The 27,249-nt window shown below is 38.4% G+C and overlaps 2 protein-coding genes and 1 long non-coding RNA gene across 3 annotated transcripts; 2 read left to right on the forward strand and 1 right to left on the reverse strand.

Moving 5' to 3' along the window:
* The first annotated feature begins 2,132 nt into the window (after positions 1-2,132).
* Positions 2,133-3,129, forward strand: LOC123656300 (TP53-regulated inhibitor of apoptosis 1-like). Its single transcript, XM_045592005.1, has 2 exons — positions 2,133-2,375; positions 2,459-3,129. Exons 1-2 carry the CDS (start codon positions 2,229-2,231, stop codon positions 2,558-2,560), a joined length of 249 nt encoding a protein of 82 aa, XP_045447961.1. The 5' UTR covers positions 2,133-2,228; the 3' UTR covers positions 2,561-3,129.
* A 707-nt stretch (positions 3,130-3,836) lies between these two features.
* On the reverse strand, positions 3,837-6,977 carry LOC123656296 (transcription elongation factor SPT4). The gene is made up of 4 exons (XM_045592002.1): positions 6,578-6,977; positions 6,330-6,436; positions 5,805-5,860; positions 3,837-5,437 (listed from the first exon to the last, which is right to left on the reverse strand). The coding sequence occupies exons 1-4, from the start codon at positions 6,644-6,646 to the stop codon at positions 5,319-5,321; spliced, it is 351 nt and encodes a 116-aa protein (XP_045447958.1). The 5' UTR covers positions 6,647-6,977; the 3' UTR covers positions 3,837-5,318.
* Positions 6,978-19,238: 12,261 nt separating this feature from the next.
* On the forward strand, positions 19,239-26,706 carry LOC123656288. Its single transcript, XR_006743512.1, has 3 exons — positions 19,239-19,340; positions 23,576-23,580; positions 26,695-26,706. It is a non-coding gene; the product is annotated as an uncharacterized LOC123656288 (long non-coding RNA).
* Positions 26,707-27,249: the final 543 nt, after the last annotated feature.

The following is a 27,249-nucleotide window of genomic DNA, read 5'->3' on the forward strand; positions in this document are numbered from 1 at the left end:
TCACATGGATTGGTGGAGTAAAACTTAATTCAACATGGATTCCGGGAATTTATCTTTTATGGAAATTGGAAAGTCAATTTCAGCAGTCGAGGTTGATAGCGTTGTGAGCTTTCAGTGGAACGCGCCTGTATTATTTGGGCATGTCAATGAAATAATCACAGTAACTGACAAAAACTACCTAAGATGAAAGTGAAATATGCTGCACAGGTGTTTAGCCAGAGAGTATCGTCAACAATGAGATTCCTTGCAAGTAAGTTTCAACTTGAGGTATTTATTTAAATTTCATTATGCTAAATTCGAAAAGATTCCTGTATGTGACGAGCTCAGAGACTTTACTTCGAGCCTTTTCTCTGGCTCAAAGCGATGTACACGGCATACAAGGTGAGGCGACGCACACGGAGACTCGCAGATGAAGGGTGCGAGGGACCAACTAAAAGGCCCTTCAGTTTACACCATTAACGTTCCGAAAATAATGTTCTGGACGTTTGTTAGGTTAGTAAGGTGATGCGGACGGGGATCCTATAAAAGGACCGTTGGCTTACGGCGCATTTTCGCCTTTTCGGAACAATATAGTGGAAAGAACGCAAGTGTACCTCGATATGAAAAGATTGTTTTCTATAAGCTAAGAACAGTGAACAGTTTTAACAGGCTAGCTTAAAAATTAGTTTACAAACACTGACTACCAAAGAAAAAAAAAATCCATTCATACATCCAATCCATTAAATAATTTTATTTTTCTTTATTTCAGAGCACGAAATTCTTCCAGCTGAATGTGAAGAAACTGCAGACTTTCTCCTTATAATGGATAAATTGTTTGACTCGTTTAATGGTCACTCTTACCAAGGTGATGCAAAAATCTACAAAAGATGCTTGAAGAAAAATTCTCCTCACTTTGGGTTGTGGAATGAACTTGTGCCCATTTTCCAATCAATGGAATTCGTAAAAGTTAACAAAAAAAATGGCACAGAAAAAATAAAGTTGGAGAAAGTGCCTTCCCTCAAGAATTGGGTTCATAATATGGAAACTTTCAAAGAAATGTGGGAATACTTGAATAAAAAACATAATGTGACAAGCTTATTAACGAGAAATTTTAACCAAGACCCTCTAGAAAATTTTTTTTGCAACATCAGGAGTAATGGAGTTCGAAATGTAAATCCAACATGCATACAGTTCACTAATGCATTTAAAACATTACTTGTCAATAATTTAAATTCGCCACACTCTTTGGGTGCTAACTGTGAACAAGATGATAATACTGCATTACAATCGTTAAAATTTTTACTTACTAGAAAACAGGAGCCTCCCATAATTTCACAATCATATGATATTGATCAATTATTAATATTAATGGACGAAATAAAAAATAATTGCTCAAAGATACACGAAGAATCAAAAAAATATGTAGCTGGATATGTTATAAAAAAGTGTAAAACAAATATATTTAAAAAATGTAGAAAATGCAAAAGTGATTTTATAAATAATGAAGTAGACGTTAATTCTTTTATTTACGAAATTGATTATACGAAAAAGTCTTTATTTCACCCTAGTCAAAAAATTGTAAATTTATTAGACGAAATGTATTATATGATTGTGGCTTGTTTACGTGAGGCTCCTGAATCAGATTGTCTAATAGAGAAAATGAGATTTTTTATAGATTGTAATTGCAACTTTAATGTAATATCTTGTGAAAAGCATAAAGGCTCATTAATTGACTATATTAGTAATCTAGCAATAAATATAATAATTCACAGTTGGTGTAAAAATGTAAATAGAATTTTAGATGGAAAAATAACGTCCTTTGACGAGACTGATCCAATTAAAGTTCAGGCATTTGATTATTATAAAACTCATAAACACAAAAAAAATAAATATAAATAAGTAAATCATGCAAGTCTTTCATTGTAAAAATATGTGAATTAATTGTTAAACGACAAATTGATTAAATATGAATTTGTGGTTTTTCAATTGGCACAAAATCCTTAAATAAAATATAATATTATTAGGTTAATGCCATCTATGGGGCCAATGAGAAACTAGTAACGAGCCATCTAGTGGCCGAGGCCCCTAAACTTTTTTTTTAAATCTTGAGTTGCTTATCTATACCTAGTTTAAGTGTATTATCTATGGTAACTGACAAGTAACTGATTGAAGACTCAGAATATTTACGATTGTTGTAACTGCTGTTGCGTTAATTTTTAATTTATTACGTAATATAAGAATAAAATATAATGAATAGTATAGGGGAAGAGTGTACCGAATTAAAGAAAAAATATGATGATTGTTTTAATTCATGGTTTTCGGAGCGTTTTCTTAAAGGCGATCACGATGACTCCATGTGCGCTGGTATTTTTAAGGTGTATCAGGAATGTGTTAAGGTGACTAATTTAAATTATCACATATATAAGAAAAAAAATGATTATATTTTGATAATCTATATCTAATATCTTGTTAATTACAGAACGCAATGAAGCAGCAAAGTATTGATTTTAAAGAAGTGGACAAAGATGTTTTAGGAACCGATAGCGAATTTAAAGTACCACCGTCTGATAACAGCAGTTGACAGTCAGGAAACTGCAGTCTTTTATGTGCTTTTAATCCACTTACCATGTGGAATGTATTTCATTCCGGTATTTTCTAATACTGATGTGAAATCAGCTATCACAAAATAAACATTGATAATATTTTCATAGAAAGTATTAAGTATTTTTTTTTTTTTAATTAAATTTAAATAGTTCACTATAAAGATACAGCTTTTAATTGTGTTAAAAAGTGCTTGCATTCGATTTTTTTTTATTACAATAAAATAGGACTCAATTTGAAAAGTAATTTCTTATATAAGTTTACTATTTATTATGTATTTAGCATTATTTTATCAGAATTAAATACTGATAATTGTAGTACAAAAACCAAGAGATGCATTTATAATGATATTCTTACTAGAAAGCTTGTATTGTTCAAAGTAGCATAGCAAACACCAATTTTATCAAAAAAAATTAAAATTATAGTTTAAATGTTTGTGATTAATTTTTGTGTATTATTATAATGAACTTAATGTGATGTAGTTTCTTTGTCTGTAGCATAATTTTTACTTTTGGTGTTGTTTTAATGTTATAAATAATTTATTTGTTATTCTTCTTTTTATTTCCATTAAAAGTTCCAAAATACCACCAATAACCTATCTATAACCATAAAATGAAATAGCAATTGTTTTTTAAGATGTACAAAATATGTTACAAGAATAAATTTTGTAGCAATGTAGTAATAAATAAATAAAATAATTTTTTACAACATACACACACACGGTCATCTTTTTCTGAAGTAAGCAACTTATTGCTTGTTTTATAGGTAAAAATTTTGACGACGCGTTGGCGCAGCGGTCATAGCACTGGCTGTTGCACTGGCGGACGCGGGTTCGATTCCCGTTCACGACACAGACATTTGTATCGGCCATATAGATGTTTGTCGTGTTCTGGGCGTTGTGCTTGTGTATTGTGTGTGTTTCCGGACCCTTGACACAGGAGAAAATCCTACTGGGGGCTGTTGAGTATGAAGTGTTTATTTATTTATCAAAGCTGACTGGTAGAGCTACATTTCTTTTCTTTTTTCGATAAATATACATATAAATGATACACAAATAAAAAATCTGACTATATAGACTATATATATATATATATATATATATATATATATATATATATATATATATATATATATATATATATATATATATATATTACACCCAGACTCGGGGTGGGAATCGAACCCACAACCCCTGGAGCAGAAAGCAGGATCACTACAAACTACACATATGAGCTAGTCAAAGTAAGATCATTAAGTTTTCTTTTAAAATATTTTTATTAACCAAAAATTTAGTTTATATTTTCACGTTTATTAATAGTATTGAAGTAGCTGCACAGTTCAATTTTAATCCTATAATTCTTAATTTTAATTCTAATACATAGTGTGTTAACACGTTGAACACCATGGGGGACACCAGTTGTGCCTCACTTGTTTAGTCCATGGGGCCAGTTTGTCCTTATTTACAAAATTTTTATGACAAGTTTTTATTGCACTACCATACCAATTCTTAAAGATCTTACTTATTTTTCCTTACACTAATGACATGTTTTATAAGACATTTTTTTAAGTTGACTCTGGCTCGTGGTCATGTGGTTTCCCCGCGGCACCAACGGAAAAATTGTGTCGACTACATGGTGTCCCCTATGGCTCAACCAAAAAAACTAAAAAATCAAGGCGGTGTTCAACGTGCTAAAGAAGTTCAACTGTCACAAATTATTAAGTCAATGAGATTTGCAATGATGCTATGTTCCAGTGGTGGCTCGTCCTAAAGAGCGCTGGTGTAGTGCACTCCCACGAAAATTACTTCTAGCACTGTTCAATGAGTGCGAAAGAGATAGGCCGACGCGTAAAATAAAAGATTTCGTATGAGAAATTAGCCTAATCTGGAGCATCGCTCACGCGCGACGTATATATATCGCAAGTTCGAGCTTGTGGCGTGCGGGGCGTGCCACGCGCCGCGGGGACAACTGCATATGCGCTGTTGCCGTTTTTAAGTACACAAACAAACGTATCAACTTCGTCAGTTAGCAGCCTTTAAATAAGTATTAAAAAATAGTTTGTGCGTGACATTTTTTGTTAAAAATAGAACAATACAGTGTATCTTTTAATATACAGCGTGATTGTACTTACTACTTACTCGAAAATGTAATACGAAAACTAAATCTTTTACGTGTGTTTTTAAATCTGAACAATATTTCAAAACCACTTGGTTGTGTGGATGTGAAGAAAGCAATTAATGATTTTGTTTTTCGTGTCTCGTGTTTGGAGCTGGCGCCTGCAGTGGTGGCGAATCTACATGAATAGAATGGATTTTCTATACAAATAAAATAAATGCTCTAATTTTTAGCTTTTTTTTTGTGAACCCCCATCAATAAAATATCACAAAGCCGCCTCTGCTATGTTCAACAATTTTGTTAGTGTTACAAATATCTCTTTACCTACACTTTTCTAAAATACTTGTTTGTAATATTTGTATTAATGACAGTATCTGTTATAAAAAATTGCATTACATTATAGCCCCTTGGCAGTTTGCAGTGACTGTAGTGTAGCTGTTACATATAACACAGGGAATAAGTATATTAAGAATATACAATCCTGTGTCTGTTACAAATATCTATTGCTATTACAAAAAAGTGATATTTTTCTTTTTGCTTTTAATCAAAGCAGCATACAAAGGTATAGAGATTTATTTAAGTTAGATAATATTTTAATTGTATTATATTTATAACTTTGTTTCCTTATCTTTGACTTGTATCTCTAGGCCTGTAAGCAATTCCCCGACTCTTCATTTCTCTAATGACGCCAGCTGGAAGACGTCCGGAAACAGAGATTGCATAAACTCCTTTACAAAATCTACCTGTAAAAACATTCTTTGCTTATATTTCTCGGAAAACTTGTTTATTGTTTATTATTATAATATTCTTTTATGCTTCCTTCATACAATTTCAACTTTTGCTAGTTCTTTGTTTTTTTTAGATCTAAGTTTTCAATTCATTTTCCTTCCTGACTAAAGTCAAAAACGACAAACAGGAGGTTACTTGTAATTTTAAAACTCTAGATAGTTCAGTGGTGAATCTGTAAACTGCATATCAGGAGTCACCCATAAGTATATCTTTGGCAACATCGCCTAAATATTGAGTTTCAACACAAAAATTGCAGTAAATCGCATAAAAGAATTAAGATAAAATTTAATATTTCTTTGATAAATCATACAGCCAACTTACTTATTCTTTGCCATTTACAAACCCAACTGTCTTCTGGGCTCATAACAGCGATCATACTGTAAAAAAATAAAATGTTCCTATAATATCTTGTATATACATTCTCATGTCACAATGTTAGTTACCATACTCCTCCGAAATGGCTAAACCGATTTTTATGAAATTATGCATGCATACTTGGTAAGCCTGAGAATCGGCCAATATCTATTTTTCAAATTAAGTTTCCCCTAAGTTATAAGGGGGGGGGGGGGATTAAGGGGGTTCATAACATATATGGCAAAACAACGTTTGCGGGGTCAGCTAGTATACAAATAAAAATGTAACATGTTCATGTAGAAATTCTAATGACGCCTTTCTGATAATAAGCTATTAAAGTAGATATAGGAATAGAATAAATGTAGCAAATATAATGAATAATTAAAAATTCATATTTTATTATAATATTATATTTAATTATAGGTTAGGTGTTTAATAAATAAACAATTTAAAGAATGACTAGTAACAGTATACATATAATGGATTGCTTACCCATCAAAATTATTACTCGTGCAGTCATATACATTATCTTTGTTATTTTTCATGCGTAGAAATTCATCACAATTATCGCACCCGTCATATTCAAATTGATCGAATGTCTAAAAGAAAACTAGATTATTGTACTACATGTGTATATAACAATTTAATTTTTGTAAAGCTTTTAGGAGTGTCAATTAACGAGATAATTTCACCAATGTCATGCATGTGTTTAAAAATAAACAATATAATTGTAAAAATACCTTGATTAAAGAACACACTAAACAGGCCCTTAGACCTCTTAATTCCTTAGGAACTGTGTCTAAAGACATTTTGTTATATATTTATTTCTCCTTAAAGTTGAAAGTCGTTTCTATTTTACAGATGCACAAAACCACTATTCTAATTGTTTTTAATCTAAATTGTATCTTTTTTTTATTTTTAATAAACTCGTTCGATATTTTATACCGGTGTGGATTTTCTATTCACTTAATTGTTACAAATTATTAAACATAGGTATAACACCAATTCATTCTACTCTCAAAACCAAAGAGTAAAATAACTTGCTTAAACAACTCAAAACCAAAGAGCATTTGAAAGAGCATTGCCAATTTGCACATATTATAGGTATACAACTATACAAAAATACAAAGTACCTAGGTACCATAGATGAAGTAAAAAAAAGATTTTTACTTGATCTATGCTAGACCTACCCCACCCCAGCTCGCAAAATAATGATATTTGTAATAAAAAAAATACTAATTGATAGATTTTGAATTGCTCAATTCAACTACGTTGTCCTTTTAAATTGCTCACCTCAAATTATATAATTAAAAATCAAAATTTAAAAAAAAAATCAAATATTTTCAAACTCCTATATATCTTTCGATGTATACAATATTTTAAATTGCTCAAAGTGTTAAAAAACTGCTCAAGTTGCATTTATAATTGCTCAAGTATAGTTTGGAACAGATCCACTTCCCTTAATTTTTAAATAAATATAAATAGTTTGCACAAATAAAATATTGATATTTGTAAAAAAAAAATACTAATCGATACATTTTCAATAGCTCAATTCGACTACGTTGTCCTTTTAAATTGCTCACCTCAAATTATTTAATTATAAATTAAAAAAGTCGTTGAAAAAAAATTCATTTATCAATATTTTCAAACTCCTTTATCTTTTGATGTATACAATATTTTAAATTGCTCAACGTGTTAAAACCCTGCTGAAGTTGCATTTATAATTGCTCAAATACAGTTTTGAACAACTCCGCTTTCCTTAATTTTTAAATAAATATATAAAGTTGGAACAAATTTAACGTTTATATCGATAAAGTGAGCGCTGCAGATGCGCATAGACAATGATGGGAAGCCAAAGAAATTGCGGATATTCGTAATAAAAAGATGCTAATCGTTCGATTTTCAATAGCTCAATTCAACTACGTTAGCCTTTTAAATTGCTCACTTCAAATTATTTAATTAAAAATCAAAAAAGTCGTTGAAAAAAATTCATTTATCAATATTTTCAAACTCCTATATCTTTTGATGTATACAATATTTTAAATTGCTCAACGTGTTAAAACCCTGCTGAAGTTGCATTTATAATTGCTCAAGTACAGATTTGAACAGCTCCACTTTCCTTAATTTTTAAATATATATAAATTGTTTGAACAAATAAAATAATGATATTTGTAGAAAAAAAATACTAATCGTTCGATTTTCAATAGCTCAATTCAACAACTTGAGCAGTTTTTTAACACTTTGAGCAATTTAAAATATTGTATACATCGAAAGATATAGGAGTTTGAAAATATTTGATTTTTTTTTAAATTTTGTTTTTTAATTATATAATTTGAGGTGAGCAATTTAAAAGGACAACGTAGTTGAATTGAGCAATTCAAAATCTATCAATTAGTATTTTTTTTATTACAAATATCATTATTTTGCGGGCTGGGGTGGGGTAGGTCTATGCTAGGTACACAAATCAGAAAGTATCTGTGGCAAAGAGCGATCTGAATTCTGAAATGAATTAATCGAAGAGTCGATTCCTCGGACCAAATAAATCGGTTTTTTAAATTGATATGTTGTACTATATCGGTTCAGTGAATCGATATTTCACTCTTGAAAATCGACACTCGATTTTTTTTGTTTTGATTAAAACAATAAAATTATTTACAATTAGCTGAATGTACTTGTAATATAAAGTAAGGTTTCGAAATAGCTACAGCATCGTAGACCCCATCCATACTGTTCGGCAGATTATTCAAAAGACAGAAGAATATAATCGACCGCTGTGTATGGCATTTGTGGACTACGAGAAAGCCTTCGACTCTGTCGAGACCTGGGCTGTCCTGGACTCTCTGCAGAGTTGTCATATCGACTGGCGATATATCGAGATACTGAAATGTATGTACGACGCGGCGACGATGACCGTTCATGTCAATGACCAAAGAACAAGACCTATTTCCCTCCGGCGTGGGGTAAGACAGGGGGATGTAATATCACCGAAACTGTTTACCACTGCGCTAAAGGATGTTTTTAAGACCTTGGATTGGGGAAAACAAGGCATCAACGTCAACGGTGAATTTATCTCTCGCCTTCGTTACGCCGACGATATTGTTATCTTTGCGGAGACGCTGGATGAGTTAGGCCACATGCTGGCCGGCCTAAACGAGTCCTCCCAGCATGTCGGTCTCTGTATGAATTTGGACAAAACAAAAGTTATGTTTAACAATTAGGTCATACCGAGATCGGTATCGGTCCATGGTACCCTTCTCGAAGTTGTTCAGGATTATATTTACTTAGGCCATACTATCCAACTAGGCCGCAACAACTTCGAGAAGGAAGCCGACAGGAGGATTCAGTTGGGCTGGGCGGCGTTTGGCAGGTTTCGTCGAGTCTTCACTTCGAAGATTCCGCATTGCTTGAAGACAAGTCTTCGAGCAATGCGTCCTGCCTATGTTAACATAAGGAGCCGAGGCGTGGACACTGACGAAGGGATTGGCCCACAAATTTAATGTCGCGCAACGTGCAATGGAACGGGCTATGCTTGGGGTTTCTCTCAAAGACGGGATTAAAAATGAGACTATCCGCGAGAGAACGAAAGTAACCGACATAGCCCACAGAATTAGCAAGTTGAAGTGGCAATGGGCTGGTCATCTGTGTCGCAGGACCGATGGCCGTTGGAGCAGACGGGTCCTGGAGTGGAGACCGCGTCTTGTCAAACGCAGTGTGAAACGTCCCCCGGCCCGTTGGACTGACGATCTACGTAAGATTGCCGGTGTAGGCTGGATGAGGATTGCGGAAAACCGAGATGTCTTGCGCGAACTTGGGAGGCCTATGTCCAGCAGTGGACTACAATAGGCTGAGCTAAATGGCTCGTAATATTACGATGTTGCCGGTTAAAGGGTTAATTATTCAAAAACTCACGAAGCAATATTCCTTGTATCCACTTTCTCAGTTCATTCACTATCTACTCTTCATATTATTATTTCTTTCTATTTGCTACCACTCACGCATCTCTTTCTCTATACACCCTCATCCTTTATGACAATGTACTCTCAAAAAAAAAAAACACCAATTACCAAACAAAAATTATTTACAAAACAGAATTATTGAACCAATGGTTGATTTCACTCAGAGCCTTAAACCCTTTCACTGGTACCCTTTATATCTTCAACCGGGACCGCTAAAGTAAATAACTTATATTCTTTCTGTATCCGACCGGTTGTTGTATCTGTATTGTACATGGAGTCGGTCTTTTCTACTGGCATTATGATTTATATTTCTATTTTCTGTAAATGTTCGAATGCTTTGAGTATGACCGACCTCACTATTGTTTGGTTTGATGAGTTCGTGTTCAAGAATTTTGTATATCTGTAGATGAAGAAAAGAAATAAATTATTCTCAAGTAGTGTTTGTTATGTGTTTCTGTGGTGAGTAAGCCTGGCAAAGTCCTTGTAATCCTAATGTTGCAAGCTTTCATAGGCTATGATAACCACTTATCACCAGGACCATAAACTTGTGTAGTATTTAAAAAATTAGTAATACTAAACTATACTAATAGTATAAATAGAAAAAGATTTGTATATGTCGGCACCTATGGTATCATAGGTAATAAGCAAGAGATTTATAAACAACAGATGCACCGGTTACGCCACTTAGCAGATCGTTCGATACTCACCTTCCCTCACTCATTCGATTACTCGAGGTTTTCTGACGTGTATAAAACGTTCGGAGCAACCGCGGTTAAGGCAGTCTTGGCTCTGACTTGGCACGGTGTATTTGTTGTATCCTGATAGTAGCTTAACTTAGACTCTTTCAATAATTAATTTGCGCAAACGAATTAATTGTTACATATAATACGATCTCTAATTTGACCGGGTAACACGAGCAGTGACGGTGAGCGTTGATGCGCATCTCAAAGGGGGCCTCCTTAAACCTACACCTGGGTCGGAAGTCTAGGAACTGCTCTGAGTTTCTTCCTCTGACACACGTTGGATCCGGCACCCAAATGGTGAATCCATCGAATGCTAAGAAGTTAGTCTCCCCCCTCCCATTAACTAATAACTATCTCGTGTTACCTTACATTATTATTAACCAGTGTGACCTAATTCCTACATATATTTTAGCTAGATAACAATTGGACAGATATTAAAAATTATTTCACCATGAAAATCCTATATTATTAATGAGTAACATAGGCTAAATTTTAGCCATACAGTAAACGTAAAAATCACAAAAGCAAAGTTAGTAATTCATAACAATATCCTTACCTATGTAATACCATTTCGAAGTTCATAGGCTGTTCATCGAATATCTGCATCATAGCTTTCATCAAAGACAATTCCAGTATTGACAGAGATTGGAGTTACTCTGTGTTCGGGAGATACCGCGTTGTCATTATTAATGGCATGTCAAAAATAGTATATAAACAATTAGTACCCGGGTGACCGAGCTAAGCTCGGTATTTTTAGTAAATCGTGTTTTTTGGAAATCATAAAGTATAAATACGAATTACATATTGATAAAATATGAATAATATTTTTCGATTTTACCGACATAATAATAAAAAATAAGAACAGTCTATTTAAATAAAAAATGACGAGTGCAATTAGAAAAAGAAAAAGAAAAAATAATTGATCAGGAACATGGGGATTTGAACCGATCATGGTTGGTCGGTTGATCCCGAGCGGCCGATTTCCCACCGAGCTATTTCAACTACATTAACTTATGCGAAATTTACCTTCGTTTAACGATATTTTTTTCAATTCCTAAAAACAGGGATAAAACGACATTTCCTGAAAATGAATCCTAGCTAGATAGATTTATCTCCCCCGAAACCCCCTAAATACTAAATTTTATGAAAATCATTGGAGCCGTTTCCGAGATTCAGATTCTATATATATATATACAAGAATTGCTCGTTTAATAGTATAAGATATTCTTCACTTAAAAACTCTTTTCGGATTTCCAACATGGTTCTCTGAAAGAACGGACAACTGTATCTAACCTTATTTTGTTAAACGAATTTATAATTAGTGGTATGAGGAGGGGAGGGCAAGTGGATGTTATTTATACAGATTACAGCAAATGTTTGGATAGAATACATCATCCTAGCCTAATCCGTAAGCTCGAAAATATTGGAATTAGTGGTGATTTACTTAAGTGGTTTGAGTCTTATATTCCTAACAGATCCCAGCTGTATCAACAACTATATATCTGGTTGGGTTGTTGTTCCTAGTGGTGTACCACAGAGTTCCTTCTTAGGTCCACTGCTGTTTCTGATCTTTGTAAATGATATTGGATTATGCTTCCGACACTCTAAATTGCTATGTTTTGCTGACGATATGAAGATTTACAAGACCATCGCAACCAGATCCGACGTACTTGACCTTTAGTCAGATTTGTTACGTCTGAGCACTTATTGCGAATTAAATAAATTAGACCTTAATCCGTCTAAGTGTTCACTTTTGTCACTCTCTAGTTAGTCAGCCCACATTCCATCAGAATATCGACTAAAGGGTCAGAATTTACAGAGACTTACGAAAGTGCGGGATCTTGGGGTTATCCACGATTCGAAGCTTCTCTTCGATGAGAATATTGATGAAATTATTAAGAAGACCCCAAAAGCACTGGGATTCATCATGCAAACTTCAGAAAATTTTAAAGATATTAAAATAAGATTTTGTACTGCAGATTTGCTAAGAGTATCCTAGAATATGGATCAGAGACCTGGAATCCCCGCTATAAAAAGTACACAAATAGAATCGAGCAACTACAAATGAAATTTGTTAAGTTTTTGTGTTATCGTCTAAAGCTACCTTACTCCTCTAATATTTACCTAAATTAATGTGCACGATTCCACTTGCTTCCTTAATACAAACGTCGTGAAATTGCTGACATTGTTTTTTTAATAAAACTTATTACTAATAAAATTAACTCTCCGGAACTACTTTCTAAAATTAATTTCATTGTACCATTGAAATCCGTACGGCATTATACACCTATTTAACTACCTCTGGTATCCACAAATTACTGTCAAAATGCTTTCCTGTGGCGCGCGAGTAAAGGTTTAAATAATCTGTGTAGACTGAGCGTTTTTGATGTATCCAGTTCAGGTGTGGTGGTGGCGAGGCGAGTATTGAACCAGAATTTCTTTGCATTGTTTAGTAGATAAAACTCAAACTTCTGATATCAGTAATCAGCCCCTTGATAGTTCACAGTCACGCTTTTTTATAATGGAGTCTGATGCTAGTGACTATAAGGAAGGCAACAATTACATAATTTTATCTAACGTCATTGAATGTCTTCGTTCTACTTGTGGTAATATAAATAACATACAGATACCCTCGTCGTTCTGCATTCCATCTATAATCAAAATACTAAAGGAATCACCCACGACTTTAGGGTATTCTTTTCTTTTAACTCTACGCAGATTATTATTTTTAGAATATAGTTTATATCAAAATATAAGAAAGTTTCTCAAATTCCAAATCGTGTGGTATTCTTTTCAAGGACTATCCCGCAGATATCGGTTCACGAAGGTTAAGAACAGACCTGCTTGTTGTCTTCTTTAAACGATGGTCAGTGTTATATTTTTCGTTTAATAAAACTATATATTCTGTAACTTAATTTCTAGATTTATAATATTTTCAAAATAACAACGTATTATTTCCTTTTTTTTTTATTGTACCAGCCAGTAATGATAGTTCCTAGAAAAAAGACTGCAAACATATAAAATCTTACGTCTGTGAGTTTGTATGCTTAGCAACAGGGACTTTGCATTTATAGCATGTTTTGGACCTGACAAAGGAAGCTTTTAATTTATTTTAAATTAGCTTTAGGTTTATTTATAGGTTAGATTTGTTACAAGATGCATTTTATGCCTTGTCAGTACTTCTTAAGCGGCTCTCACCGGCAGACACGACTGAGGAAGGTATAAGGTTTACATTTATTCCAGCCTATTCTATGTTTTGAGTTTAACGTTTCTGGACTACGAAGAAATGAATAGTTTATTATTTCAATTAGAAGTAATATTAAATTCACGTCCCCTTACACCTGTGCCCAACGATCCGTCTGATCTTTGTCCTTTAACACCAGCTCATCTCCTTATTGGACGATCTCTCTTGTTAGCACCGCAGTCTGTGATCACTGTCACCAAAATCTCATCTCTTGCGAGATTCAACAGAATCCAACTACTGAAGCAACACTTTTGAAATCGGTTCTCTATATCTATCTATCTCTCTATCGGTTCATATTCATTATATGTTTCTTTACTTCAGCAGAAAACAAAGTGGATGCTGTCGCAAGAGACGCTGAAAGGACGGTGCATTGTTTGTGATAAAGAACAAGTCCAGTCAACCAGTCATGTGGTTGCTGGGGCGAATTGTTCGTGTGCTTACGGGTGAAGATGGAGTTGCAAGGGTGGCAGACATTCGCACCAGGAAGGTCGCAATCAGACGAGTCTTCAACATGATATATGCCCCCCCCCCTGCCGACTGAAAATATTGAAGACAACTCTTCAACGCGGGAAGTATGTCTGAGTACGTGCGCGCCTGATGATCGCGTGGGGCGCGCGCGACGCAAGGGGCGAGGAGTGCCGGCGAAGATGCGAGCGCAGCGCCGACGAATTTAATTGTCATCCGCGACGCCGAGCCGTCAACACTATTATTTTTTTATTCGCGACGCTAAGCCGTCCAAGTTTTGTATATTTTTTTTATAATATAAACTACAATATACGATACGAAAAAATACAGTCCACTACATTAACCAGCATCGGGTACCAGTTTTCCCTTACCATTACGGCACAGGGCACTGGCCCCAACACTTTAGATCCCGACTAGTATGGAAAGGCCTCCCTTAAGGCTCTGTCCTTAGCTCTTTATTATACAACTTATATACATCATCCCCACACCAGTCACTTAACTTAAATTGCCAAATATTACAATATGCTGATGACCTAATCCTATATATCCAGGGTCCCTCTATTCCAGATGCTGCTCATTCCTTACAAATTTCCTTAGACTCCTTATCTGATTGGCTTAAACAAAGAGGTCTCCACTTATCTGCTCCAAAAAGCAGTGTGGTGGTATTTTCCAGAAAAAAATCTCACCCCAAATTAATGTTGTAATTGATGACGTCGCTATACCAAAAAATAACAGTGTGAGGTTTTTAGGTATCATTTTGGATGATAAATTATCTGGTAGTCAGCACATAGATTATATAATTAAAAAAAGTGAACAAAACTTAAACACAATTAAAGCTCTCTCAAGCGTGTCTTGGGGTGCGCATTTTTTAACACAAAAAAATTTATACAATGCTATTATCAGAAGCCTTTTTGACTACGGTATCTTTCTCATTGAAACGATTAACAAATCAAATACCAAATATCTTGATTCACTACAGGCAAAAGCTTTGCGCCACATTATGAGATGCATGAGGTCTTCTTCCATTAATTCTCTCCAGGTGGAATGTAGCGAACCACCAATTAGACTTCAATTCCTCGAAGACAGATTTCTAATGAGAGTCAACTCCTTCATTAATCATCCACTTATCAATAACTTAGAATATTAGACCACCTGATTAACACTTCTAGTTATTGGCGCACGAAACCCATCCCTTATTTTATTATTAGCTACAGGAAATTAATAAACATTAAACAAGAAGTTCCTATTAATCAATTTCATAAGCTTCTAATTTATGAATATCCTTACGATGTTTTAACTTTCTCTCCTAACGCCTTGCTTAGTATTGGAAGTTGCTAAAAGATGGAATAAAAATCATTATTTTTTTACAGACGCATCTAAATGGACTGACTGTGGGTCCACTGGCGTTGGTGTATATTATCAAAACTCTAAAATAGGGTTGTTATATCAGTGTCCATACCAGTCCTCCGTCTTCACGGGGGAATGTATCGGCATTTTAGAAGCATGTCTCTTTATTGAGAGTCACAATATTAAAGGTTCGGTCATTTTTTCGGACTCAAGGAGTGCCTTTCATACAGTTCTCTTTATAAGAAACTCTATAGCTCTATAATTTTAGATATCAAATCCTCCCTTCTTAGAAGCTTCAAGAAAAATTTAAATATAACACTTGCATGGATTCCCGGGCACTCGGGTATTAAAGGCAATGAATGTGCAGATTCACTAGACCTACTAAATTATCCCAAGAAAGATATTTATCGGGTCTGGCAAAAAAAATGGGAATTATCTAGCAGAACAAAAGGTGGGTTTTATGCTGCAATTCAACCAGAAATACCTAGGAAGCCATGGTTCTGTAAATTCAAAAAATTATCTAAAACTACTGTATCGATTTTATGTAGAGTTCGTATAGGTCACTGCTGTTCCCCTATTTTTCTTCATAAACTTAGAATAAAAGATTCCTCTCTCTGTGAATGTGGATTAGATGATGGAACTCTCGATCATATCTTCGTCTCTTGTCCAATTAATAATTCTTTTTGCCTCCTTGATAATATATCCAAACTTAATATCTCACTTCCTATTAATTTCACTTCGCTTTTACAGTTCTTTAAAGATCCAGAGGTTCTTACCCTTGCAAATTTATTGACGCTAACAACATTAAAATTTAATGTATCTATAACTATATAATGTCTTCGTTTCGTTATTATACTCCTTAGTTGTTCTAACACCACAAATTTGTCACTTCACTTCAGCCTATCGCAGTCCACTGCTGGACATAGGCCTCCCCAAGTTCGCGCCATACATCCCGGTCTTCCGCAATCCTCATCCAGCCTACACCGGCAATCTTACGTAGATCGTCAGTCCAACGGGCCGGAGGACGTCCCACACTGCGTTTGCCAAGACGCGGTCTCCACTCTAGGACCCGTCTACTCCAACGGCCATCGGTCCTGCGACACAGATGATCAGCCCACTGCCACTTCAACTTGCTAATTCTGTGGGCTATGTCGGTTACTTTCGTTCTCTCGCGGATAGTCTCATTTCTAATCCTGTCTTTGAGAGAGACCCCAAGCATAGCCCGTTCCATTGCACGTTGAGCGACCTTAAACTTGTGGACCAGTCCCTTCGTCAGTGTCCACGTCTCGGCTCCGTATGTTAACACAGGCAGGACGCATTGCTCGAAAACTTTTGTCTTAAAGCATTGCGGAATCTTCGAAGTGAAGACTCGACGGAGTCTGCCAAACGCCGCCCAGCCCAACCGAATCCTCCTATCGGCCTCCTTCTCGAAGTTGTTGCGGCCTAGTTGGATAGTATGGCCTAGGTAAATATAATCCTGAACAACTTCGAGAAGGGTACCATCGACCGATACCGGTATCGGTATGACTTGGTTGTTAAACATAACTTTCGTCTTATCCAAGTTCATACAGAGACCGACACGTCGGGAGGACTCGTTTAGGCCGGCCAGCATTTGGCCTAACTGATCCAGCGTCTCCGCAAAGATGACAATATCGTCGGCGAAACGAAGGTGAGAGATGAATTCACCGTTGACGTTGATGCCTCGTTCCCCCCAATCCAAGGTCCTCTAGCGCAGTGGTAAACAGTTTCGGTGATATTACATCCCCCTGTCATACCCCACGCCGGAGGGAAATAGGTCTTGTTCTTTGGTCATTGACATGAACGGTCATCGTCGATTCGACAAAGGACAATGGCAGATCCCCTAACAAATTTTTGTTGGCATAAATTTTTAGCGTCTACTAATGAAAAATATGTAGTAAAATAGTACTTAAATTCCTAATCACTTTTGCTTAAAGAAGCACCACCGAAAGAAGTAATGAATTGAAGATATTCCAGGTTGAACATTTAGAGGTTATGTGTCAACAACTTGTTGGTACCTGATCAAAAACTGAGTCAAATATATGTTAAATATAGTCCGAAACTACATTTTTAATAACTAGATAGATTGATTACAAAACCTTGTAGTAGATATATTTAGACTATCGACGCACTTACAGCAAAATAATAAATGGCTAATTAGCCATAAGTCCGCCCATTGTACTTCACTGTCTGTAACTATCTTTATGCTTTGTTTGTAATATATTTGTGGTGTACAATAAAGTATAAAATAAAAATAAAATAAAGAAAAATATTTTTCTTAGACGCTTGTTTTAAACCTTAGGACTAAAATATTTCATATTCGGGAATTTTCTTTGTTACCTGTCCTTTGGTATTTCCTACATAGGTACATCAGCGTTAGCTGTAGGTGATCTAAAATCGACGATCGACAAAGATGTTCATCTTCTTAAATCATGAGCGCTGTCAACAGATCTAATAAACCCTGCTCTTAGAATTTCTAGACCACGCTTCTGATTAAATTTTTCTTTAATAATAATCACCATAGATAGTTACCAGGACCATCCACTTATCGTGCCCTTTGCAGCATGGGATCATCTTTTTATCAGATAATCAGATGAGCAGCCTGCAAGGTCTTAACCAATTAAGAAACAGTTTACAATGGCACACAAAATGGTTATTCCCTGCAAAAAATGAAAGTGCGGCCTCTAGGTTAAAAAGCAAACTCTAGAAACCACTTATATACAGATGCGTGGCATAAAGACAGTGGTCCTCTACAGTCAGTCAGAGTATCTGCTCATTTTTTCTAATAGAAGAAAGGCCTGTTTATAAAATAAAACAACATTATTTTCTTATTACGTATATTCTACATCGTCCCTAATAACAATGTCACCCAGAAACCCTGCCGGTGCTGTGATATTTTGTTGATGTCTCGCCCAACCAAGGTACCATACCAAAGTCATTGTATGCGTGCAATATCCAACAGTCCTTCCTCCAACTAAACAACTACAACAGTACTCTACTATTCCTGCTTGACCGGGTAAATTATTTTTATATATATTTTGTTAAAAGCTGGATTCTAGTCCTTCGCTCAATTATGACAGTTATGATTTTCAAGTGTTCTCATGGCTATCATACTATTTTACCTTTGCCATTCTCGAATTATTATTGTATTTATGAAATAATTGGGCTTAGCAAATAAATAAATAACGCGTTATTCTTTGTAATAAAACAATGTTTCGGGTTTATACAATATAAATCGTGTAACTTGATGCAATATAATACGTGTAAAGTGTATTATTTATTTAAAGGCAAAAAGTTCATTTATGTTACTAAGAGAAGATTTATTACCATGTGGCAACATTCAACGGAACTATCGCTAGGTACCTAATATTCCAATGACATGTCAAATCATTTTTACAATAATCAAATGTTCTTTTCATTAAAAATGATATTTTTCCTAGACTTACACAGATCTTAAAAATATATTGAAAAAACGTAAGAAATTATTTCATTTACATTTTACATCAAGACATTTATAGACGCTTAGGAATTCTATCAACAACTTTTTCGCCATTGTTCTTTGTGCATGTTTTTATATGTTTTTCCGCCTTAATTATCTATTTTCTGGATAACAAGATAATTTAAAATTAAAATTTCAAGTGCGTTTTTTATTTTTATAATAATTTATACTTGACACTGGCAGAATGTCGCTAATGGCGATCGTATGCCAAAAATAAAAGAAGAAGAAGAAGTATATGTTTTGTCTAATAATAGTTGAATAATTATTAAAATTAAAAAGTCACCTAGCCTTCGTCTTTTGTTAAATTTTTCTTTTCATCAAAAAATATCGATCGTTTTTCTTCACATATTGAGTTATATCATTTGAATGAAATTTCGAAATATGGACCAATGTTTGTGTCCGCGTTGATTGAGAGTAGACTAGTTTAGTTTTTGTTTTTAAAATGTCGGCGTCGGTGTCCCCTAGACGAGTCATAATGACAGAATTTATTGAAAAATATAAAAATTCAGAATGTTTGTGGAAAACGGACGAAAATTATAAAATTAAATAGCACCGACAAAAAGTTTTATTTAACACACCTACTATTTTTATTTTATTTTTATATTTATAAATATACACACGGTCGTCTCTTCCTACAGTAAGCAATGTAATACTTGTGCTATAGGTAACTACCGGCTGATATAGATACATTTTTTTTATAAATACATATAAATAATAGGTACTTAGAAATAAATAAATAGATTTATAATTAATGACATTAACGACACCGTGCATGATCGATTGACCATTGACATATTTATTACAGATGAGGTACAACTAATAATAAAAACTGTCCATATAGAATTATAGAGCATTGTACAAACAGTAGCCGCTTTAAGAATTAACGTTTTTTCTTCGGAGTCAGAATCCAATTTTTTTTCTAACAAAAATAGTTAGTACCTACACGTCCTTAAAACAGCCCGGTCGGTCGAAAACTGAAGAGCCGGAGTGACGCCAGTCAGTGGGGAAATATTTCAATTGACGCGAAAAACTGATCAGTTAAACTGACGCGAAAAACTGATCGTCAATGGCCAGCTTAATGTTACAGACTTCTATAAGTTACGGGCTAGCGTCACTCAACCGGCGTGTGCAGTGCGCACCGCACCACGTGACCGCATACATTGATAGCAGTGACTTACAGCGGCGTTGACGCGAACGAAAAGTTATGACATTATCGTACTAATTTCTCACCATTGAAATTGGGTTTAGTTTCTTGACCGAATATAAGACCGTGCATAAGGGTTAAGTTGGGGGTGTAGGGCGGGGGTGAGTACGCTTAAGTGTGCGGCGTTAGGCTATTGGCTCGTCCCTGTCAAGTCTGTCATACGCGTCCTCGTCGCCCTCAGCTCGCCGTCGTACGGGCTTGGGGGCGAACCCATTCCTTAGGGCCTCAGGTCTTTTGGAGTGGGTCGCACACCCTGGTAATACTGTGGTCGAAACGGGCGCCGCAAACTACCATCTACCCCGGACTGCTGTAGCTAAGTGTGACAGGCCATCTGCCGGGTATAGTAGGTGACCCGGTGGATCTCAACTACAAATGCCTACCTGCGGTAGAGCCTCCGCAGTTGATCGCTGTACGCGCGGATGACGGAGTCCTGGGAGGTTGAGTCGTGCCAGACCAGCCGACAACACGCTCCTTTGGTCCCGATTTCGTGCTAAACAGTAGCCCCCGAGTCTAACCAGCTTGGGGGAAACGGCTATACGTCCCGTCAGAGGGCCGTAGGTGAGGTAGAGGGGGAAAAGCGGAAGGCCATGCTGACGGAGCAAGGATGTGTGGAACAACTGGTAGATCCGAATCCGGTCTACCAGCCACACATAGCATGCGGCTCCCGGGCACGTGCGTCCGAGCTCCTGATGTCGCGCTGTACGCCAACTCTCTTCACCTATATCTGCTGGGTAGTCCTAGTGCTCATATAGCACTCCCAGTTGCGGGCTCGAAGGAGGGTGGGAAGCTCAGCAGATGAAGATTTTTCTTTACGAACTATGGATACTTCAGGATTCATAAAAAACACTGACAAACAGGCGGTTTCGGAGGGACATCCCGAAGAAACCCCCAACAAAACAACTGCTGCGAACGCGTCCGGTGTTCCAATCACAGGTTCTCCTGTAAGAGGGTCCCACGCTACAGATCGAGCAAAACAATGTAGGAAAGGGGGAAAAGGTAAGGAGACCAAGGGGCAACCCAAGGTTTCTAAACCCGCTCCAACGACATCCACAAAAAACCAACAATCGAGGACAGTGGTGGCCCCATGGGGCCCCCTTACCTCATCTACCTCGGGCCGCCCTGCGACGGTTGCGACGGCCTCTGCCACGGGAGGGAAGGTGGCAGCCAGGATACTGGAGGCCCCCCCAACGGTGACAGAGGCTGGAGCGACTGGTGCGGGGAGGGGGGCGGCCGTAGGTGCTCCACCGGCGTCCACGACTGGCGGAGTGAGAGCCGACGCTGAAGCAGATGTGGTGGCATCCAGTAACGTGGTTTTGCCCCCGTCGGCTGACGCGGAAGCAATCGCAGCCGCTGAGAAGGGGACGTCCGGGGGGGCGACTGCGGCCACCCTACCAGGACCGGACAAAGGAGGACCGTGGACGGTAGTCACCTCCAAAAAATCAAACAGGCCACAACAAACCAAGAAGGCCAACACAAACACTGCAAATTCTGACAAAAACGAGCCAGACAAACGCAGAAAAAGACCCAATGCTATAAACAGGCGAAAGAGGAAGCTAAGAGCTGAAAATGCTCTGGCACCAGCAGCAGAGGTTAACCCGGAAGCAACGCCAGAACCTAAACCGGGTACCTCAAAAACTACCAACAAAAGACATCGTCCCGAGGATACGGTGACACCTAGCGGGGCCAACAAGAAGGCCCGCACTGGTGCGACACCGAAATCCTATGCAGCGGCCGCTAAGTCCGATCTGATTGCGGCCGTCACAGCAACAAACGCGGGACACCTAACCAGAGAACAAGCGGAAGAAATAGAAGAGATGCTCAATAACAAACTCTGGTCTCTAGTTCAGGCCAGAGCTAGCAACCCACCCACGTCCCAAGGCAAACCGACATATGCTAACGGCTCTCTACAGCTGTGGTGCATGAACGTCGAGGCAATGGAGTGGGTGAGGAGTAATATCAACGGCCACACACTGACTTCCGGAGTCAGCTTGGAAGTCCGGAAAAAATCGGACCTACCAAGGAAAGTCAGGTGTGGAATCTTAATACCAGGTAAAACTGAGACTAGTAAGATTGGGGAAGCACTTCGCTACTTCAACCCCTGGGCTGAAGTAGATCGATGGTTGCTGCACGCAGCTCAAAAACAGGCTACAGGCACCTTTATAGTAGTCAGTATACCAGAGGACTTAATCCCTAGCATTCTAGAACGTGGACGGCAACTATGCTATATGCTGGGCGCCGTCTACATTAAGTTCGAAGAACGCAAGGGACGGTTTACTGACATACCACCAAAATCGAGAGAAACAACACCAACGGAGGAGAAACAGCCAGGGGAAACCCCGATGATGGTAGAGGAGTCTACCCAACAACCGGGCACCAGCGGTAAAGAGAATGACACTCCCGAAGGCACCCTCTCGGACACTGCGCACGATCCGACGAACGCCGACATGGCGAGCGACGGTGATGAGGCGGATAGTGTCGGGGATTGGGCCCAAGGGATACAAGAACTCGACCTCGGGACAGGGGACGACTCTGATGACGGAGTCGCTTTTACCCAGTTGTCGAGCTCTTCAAATCAATCTCTACCACAGCCTTACCGCTACGGCACAGCTGCGTAGGTAGTTGGAGATAAACAATACAGCTGTAGCCCTCATCCAAGAACCCTGGCTATCGCAGTCAGGGACAAGGATTAGGCAACCTCAAAGGTAAGCTTATAACAAGTAACGAATCTAACCCAAGGGCAGCTATATTTGTCTTTAATAACATACCCGTGCAGACCCTAACAGAATTTTGTTCCAGAGATATCTGCACAATTAAAACAGCTAATCCCTCGAACACATCGCGGGGAGTAGTTCTCACGTCTGTCTATATGCCAGACGGAGAGGACCCCCTACCACAAGACCTAGTACGGCTGGTCAACTACTGCGAGTCAGAGAAATTAGACATCATCGTTGCAACAGACTCGAACTGTCATCACACAGTCTGGGGTAACGAAAAAACTAATAACAGAGGTAAGACACTTTTTGAATACTTATCCACTACTAAACTATACATTATCAACACAGGTAACAAACCCACGTTCGTTACCAGGCGTGCTAGAACCATAATCGATCTCACGCTGGCAAACGACGGCGGGTCGAAACTCATATCGAACTGGCACGTGTCTGACGAAGCGTCTTGCTCAGATCACAGGTGGATACGCTTCGATCTAGGACTAGTCCCAACACCCATACAACCCTATAGGAATGTGCGTAAGACTAACAAGGAAGAGTTTCGTGCAATGCTCGAAAAAGGGCTACAAGCACTTGACTGTCCTGAAAGAATAACAAACACTTAAAGTATAGAAGAACTAGTGGAGAAACTAACATCTTTGTTAACAAAATGCTACGAAGCAACATGCCCACTAATTCACCCTCCGGATAACCCAACCGACAAAAAATCATGGTTGGGCCCAGAGTTAAAACGCCTCAGAGCTAAGGTTAGGAAAACACTCAATAGAGCTATGAACACATATAACAACCAGGATTGGGATCACTACAGAAACGTAAAGGCCTTGTACAAGAAGCGAATCAGATACTGGCGAACTCGAGCATGGCGAAAGTTCTGCGAAGCGATCGAGTCGTTTGTGCAGGCCAGTAGAATCCGCAAAATCCTTACTGGGGACCCACAACGAGAACTGGTGTCCCTAAAGAAAACAGATAATACCTACACCAAATCATCAGAAGCGTCACACCAAGTGCTAATCCAGACGCACTTCCCTGACTGCACTATGGTTACTACAACTAGCTGGCAAGATACAAACCTCACCACATCAGACAGCGCCTGGAAGTGCGCAAGTGAGGTAATACAACCAAAGAGCGTGGGCAATCAGGAGCTTCCAGCCATTTAAAACGCCAGGGCCAGATGGTGTTTACCCTGCGTTTCTCAAATGGGGAGGCACAAGATTAAATCACACACTTAACACAATCTTTCAAGCCTGCCTAGCTTTTGGCTATGTGCCGAAATTATGGAGGGAAGTAAAGGTTATCTTCATACCTAAACCCGGTAAAGCAGACTACTCAGACGCATAGTCCTATAGGCCAATCAGTCTCACATCCTTCCTCCTAAAGACCTTGGAGAGACTATGCGATAGGTACCTGAGAGATAACGTACTACCAAAAGTACCCCTACACAAGAATCAACATGCCTATAGTGCAGGTAAATCTACAGAATCAGCCTTACATGCTGTAGTGGGCAAGATCGAAGAAGCACTCATAATCAAGGAATCCTGCCTAGGCACCTTTATTGACATTGAAGGGGCCTTAATACAAACCCAACTATAATTACTTGGATCAGAAACATGCTGGCAAACAGGATCGTAAGAGTAGACAATGACAACAAACAAGGCGCTATCGTTGCTAAAGGATGTCCCCAAGGAGGGGTGTTATCGCCCTTGCTATGGAACCTTGTAGTAAACGATCTAATATCCTTGCTAAACGACAACAGATATTACACAATAGGCTATGCCGACAACCTGGTTATACTCGTGACGGGCAAGTTCACAAGTACACTTTGTGAACTAACTCAGACTGCCCTGCTATTAGTAGAAAGATGGTGCGAGGAGCATAACCTATCGATAAACCCGAACAAAACAGAATTAGTGATGTTCACGAACAAACGAGACTTGGGGAATTACACTCTACCTAAACTCTTTAACTCAACCCTGAATCTAACCTCAGAGGTAAAGTATTTAGGTGTAATACTAGATAATAAACTAAGCTGGTCCAAACACATAGAAAATAAATTAAACAAAGCCAGCATCATCTTCTGGCAATGCCGCAGGATGATAGGCAAGAGCTGGGGACTTACACCAAAACTGACCCTATGGCTCTATACTGCGGTCATTAGACCCATGATCAGCTATGGAGCTGTGGTGTGGTGGCGTAGAACACTCCTCACCACAACGCAATCCAAGCTACAAAGCTGGCAGAGGTTGGTGTGCATGGCAATCACGGGCGGCATGAGAACCACACCAACAACAGCAATGGAGGCCATGCTAAATATTCTGCCACTTCACCTATTTATCCAACAAGAGGCTGCAACCACTGCAGTAAGACTAAAGACTCACAAACTACTGTGTTCAACAGGCACACCACACATTAAGATTCTGGAAGACATAGCCAAAGACATTCCGTTCATGGAAGCACCAAATGACGGAATACAGATCAAATATATTTTTGATAAAAAATACAAAATACAGCTGGAAGAGGATTCACGTGTAGCCTCAATTGGGCGAGACCTGAGTATCTTCACGGATGGCTCAAAAACGAAAACAGGGTCAGGAAGCGGTATTTTCTCCGAAGACCTAAATATTAATATATCACTACCCATTGGTACCTATAGCACAGTGTTTCAAGCAGAGTGCTTGGGTATACTTGAGCCAGCCAGAACAATCGGGAGGAGGAACGTAAAGGATTCCCACATCCGTATACTATCGGCATGTCAGTATTACAGGCACTGGATAGTAACTCGACCACGTCAGGTATAATCTATGAATGTCATAACACCCTGATGCAGGTAGGTGAAAATAATGACATCACACTGCAATGGATCAAAGGTCACAACAACACACGCGGTAACGACAAGGCAGATGAGCTAGCAAGAAGGGGGTCAAGTATGACGGCTATAGGGGCCGAACCGATTATACCGTTACCTTCTTGCTGGCTCAAAGGCCGAATTCGACAACGCATGAAACACAAACATATCACACTATGGTCCGAAATTGAGGACTGTAGGCAAGCCAAGTTGGCGCTGCCAGAAATTGATGCCAAATTGGCAAGAATTCTAATAAATCTGGACAGACGCCAACTGAGACAAATAACTACGGCACTGACTGGACACGGTCCGTATAACAAACACCTATTTAATATGGGCATTACCGACAGTCCCCTGTGCAGAGCTTGCATGGGAACAGAAGAAACGGCTACGCATGTACTTCTTTACTGTCCAGGTGTAGCGGCTTACCGGGCACAACATCTTGGCACCCTGAAGACACTTCCGGAGATCTTCAAGAAGCCAAAAAAGCTTCTGAAGTTTCTGGAGGAGCTTGGGTGGCAAGAGTGAACCGAATCACTCCCACACACGCAAAATAGGCGCAAAGTCGTCGAGTTGCGGAAACCAGCCCGTGTTAACCATACCATACCATACCATACCAAGGGTTAAGTGGTATGAATAAAGTATTGATATTAAAAAAAAAAACGGTTACAGCCATGGATTGTACCTTTTGCGCTGGCGGGTGCGGATTCAATCGCCGCACATGACAAACATTTGTATTGGCCATACAGGTGTTTGCCGTAGTCTGGGTGTTTGTGCAGTCCTTGTGGGTCTCCCCTCCGTGCCTCGGAGAGCACATTAAGCCGTCGGTCCCGGTTGTTATCATTTACACCTGATAGCGATCGTTATTCATAGTAGGGAATATATCCGCCAACCCGCATTGAAGCAGCGTGGTGAATTAAGCTCTGATCCTTCTCCTACACGGGGAAAGAGGCCTATGTCCAGTAGTGGGATATTACAGGCTGAAGCGATTAAAAAAAATTCTGCCCAGTTAAGTTTAAATACCTGTGCTGTGTGGCTACGGCACTAAAGAATTTAGCCACCCCCTCTCTTCCCGTGGGTGTCGTAAGAGGCGACTAAGGGATAACAAGGTTCCACATCCACCTTGGAACTTAAGAAGCCGACCGATGGCGGGATAACCATCCAACTGCTGGCTTTGAAATACATAGGCCGAAGACGGGCAGCAGCGTCTTCGGTGCGACAAAGCCAGTACTGCGGTCACCAACCCGCCTGCCCAGCGTGGTGACTATGGGCAAAACACATGAGTTCACGTTATTTTTGGCGTAAACTTGTGGAGGCCTATGTCCAGCAGTGGACTGTATAGGCTGTAATGAAGTTTAAATACCA

Source organism: Melitaea cinxia, chromosome 9 (genome assembly GCF_905220565.1).
Source record: "Melitaea cinxia chromosome 9, ilMelCinx1.1, whole genome shotgun sequence".
Taxonomy (NCBI): Eukaryota; Metazoa; Arthropoda; class Insecta; order Lepidoptera; family Nymphalidae; genus Melitaea; species Melitaea cinxia.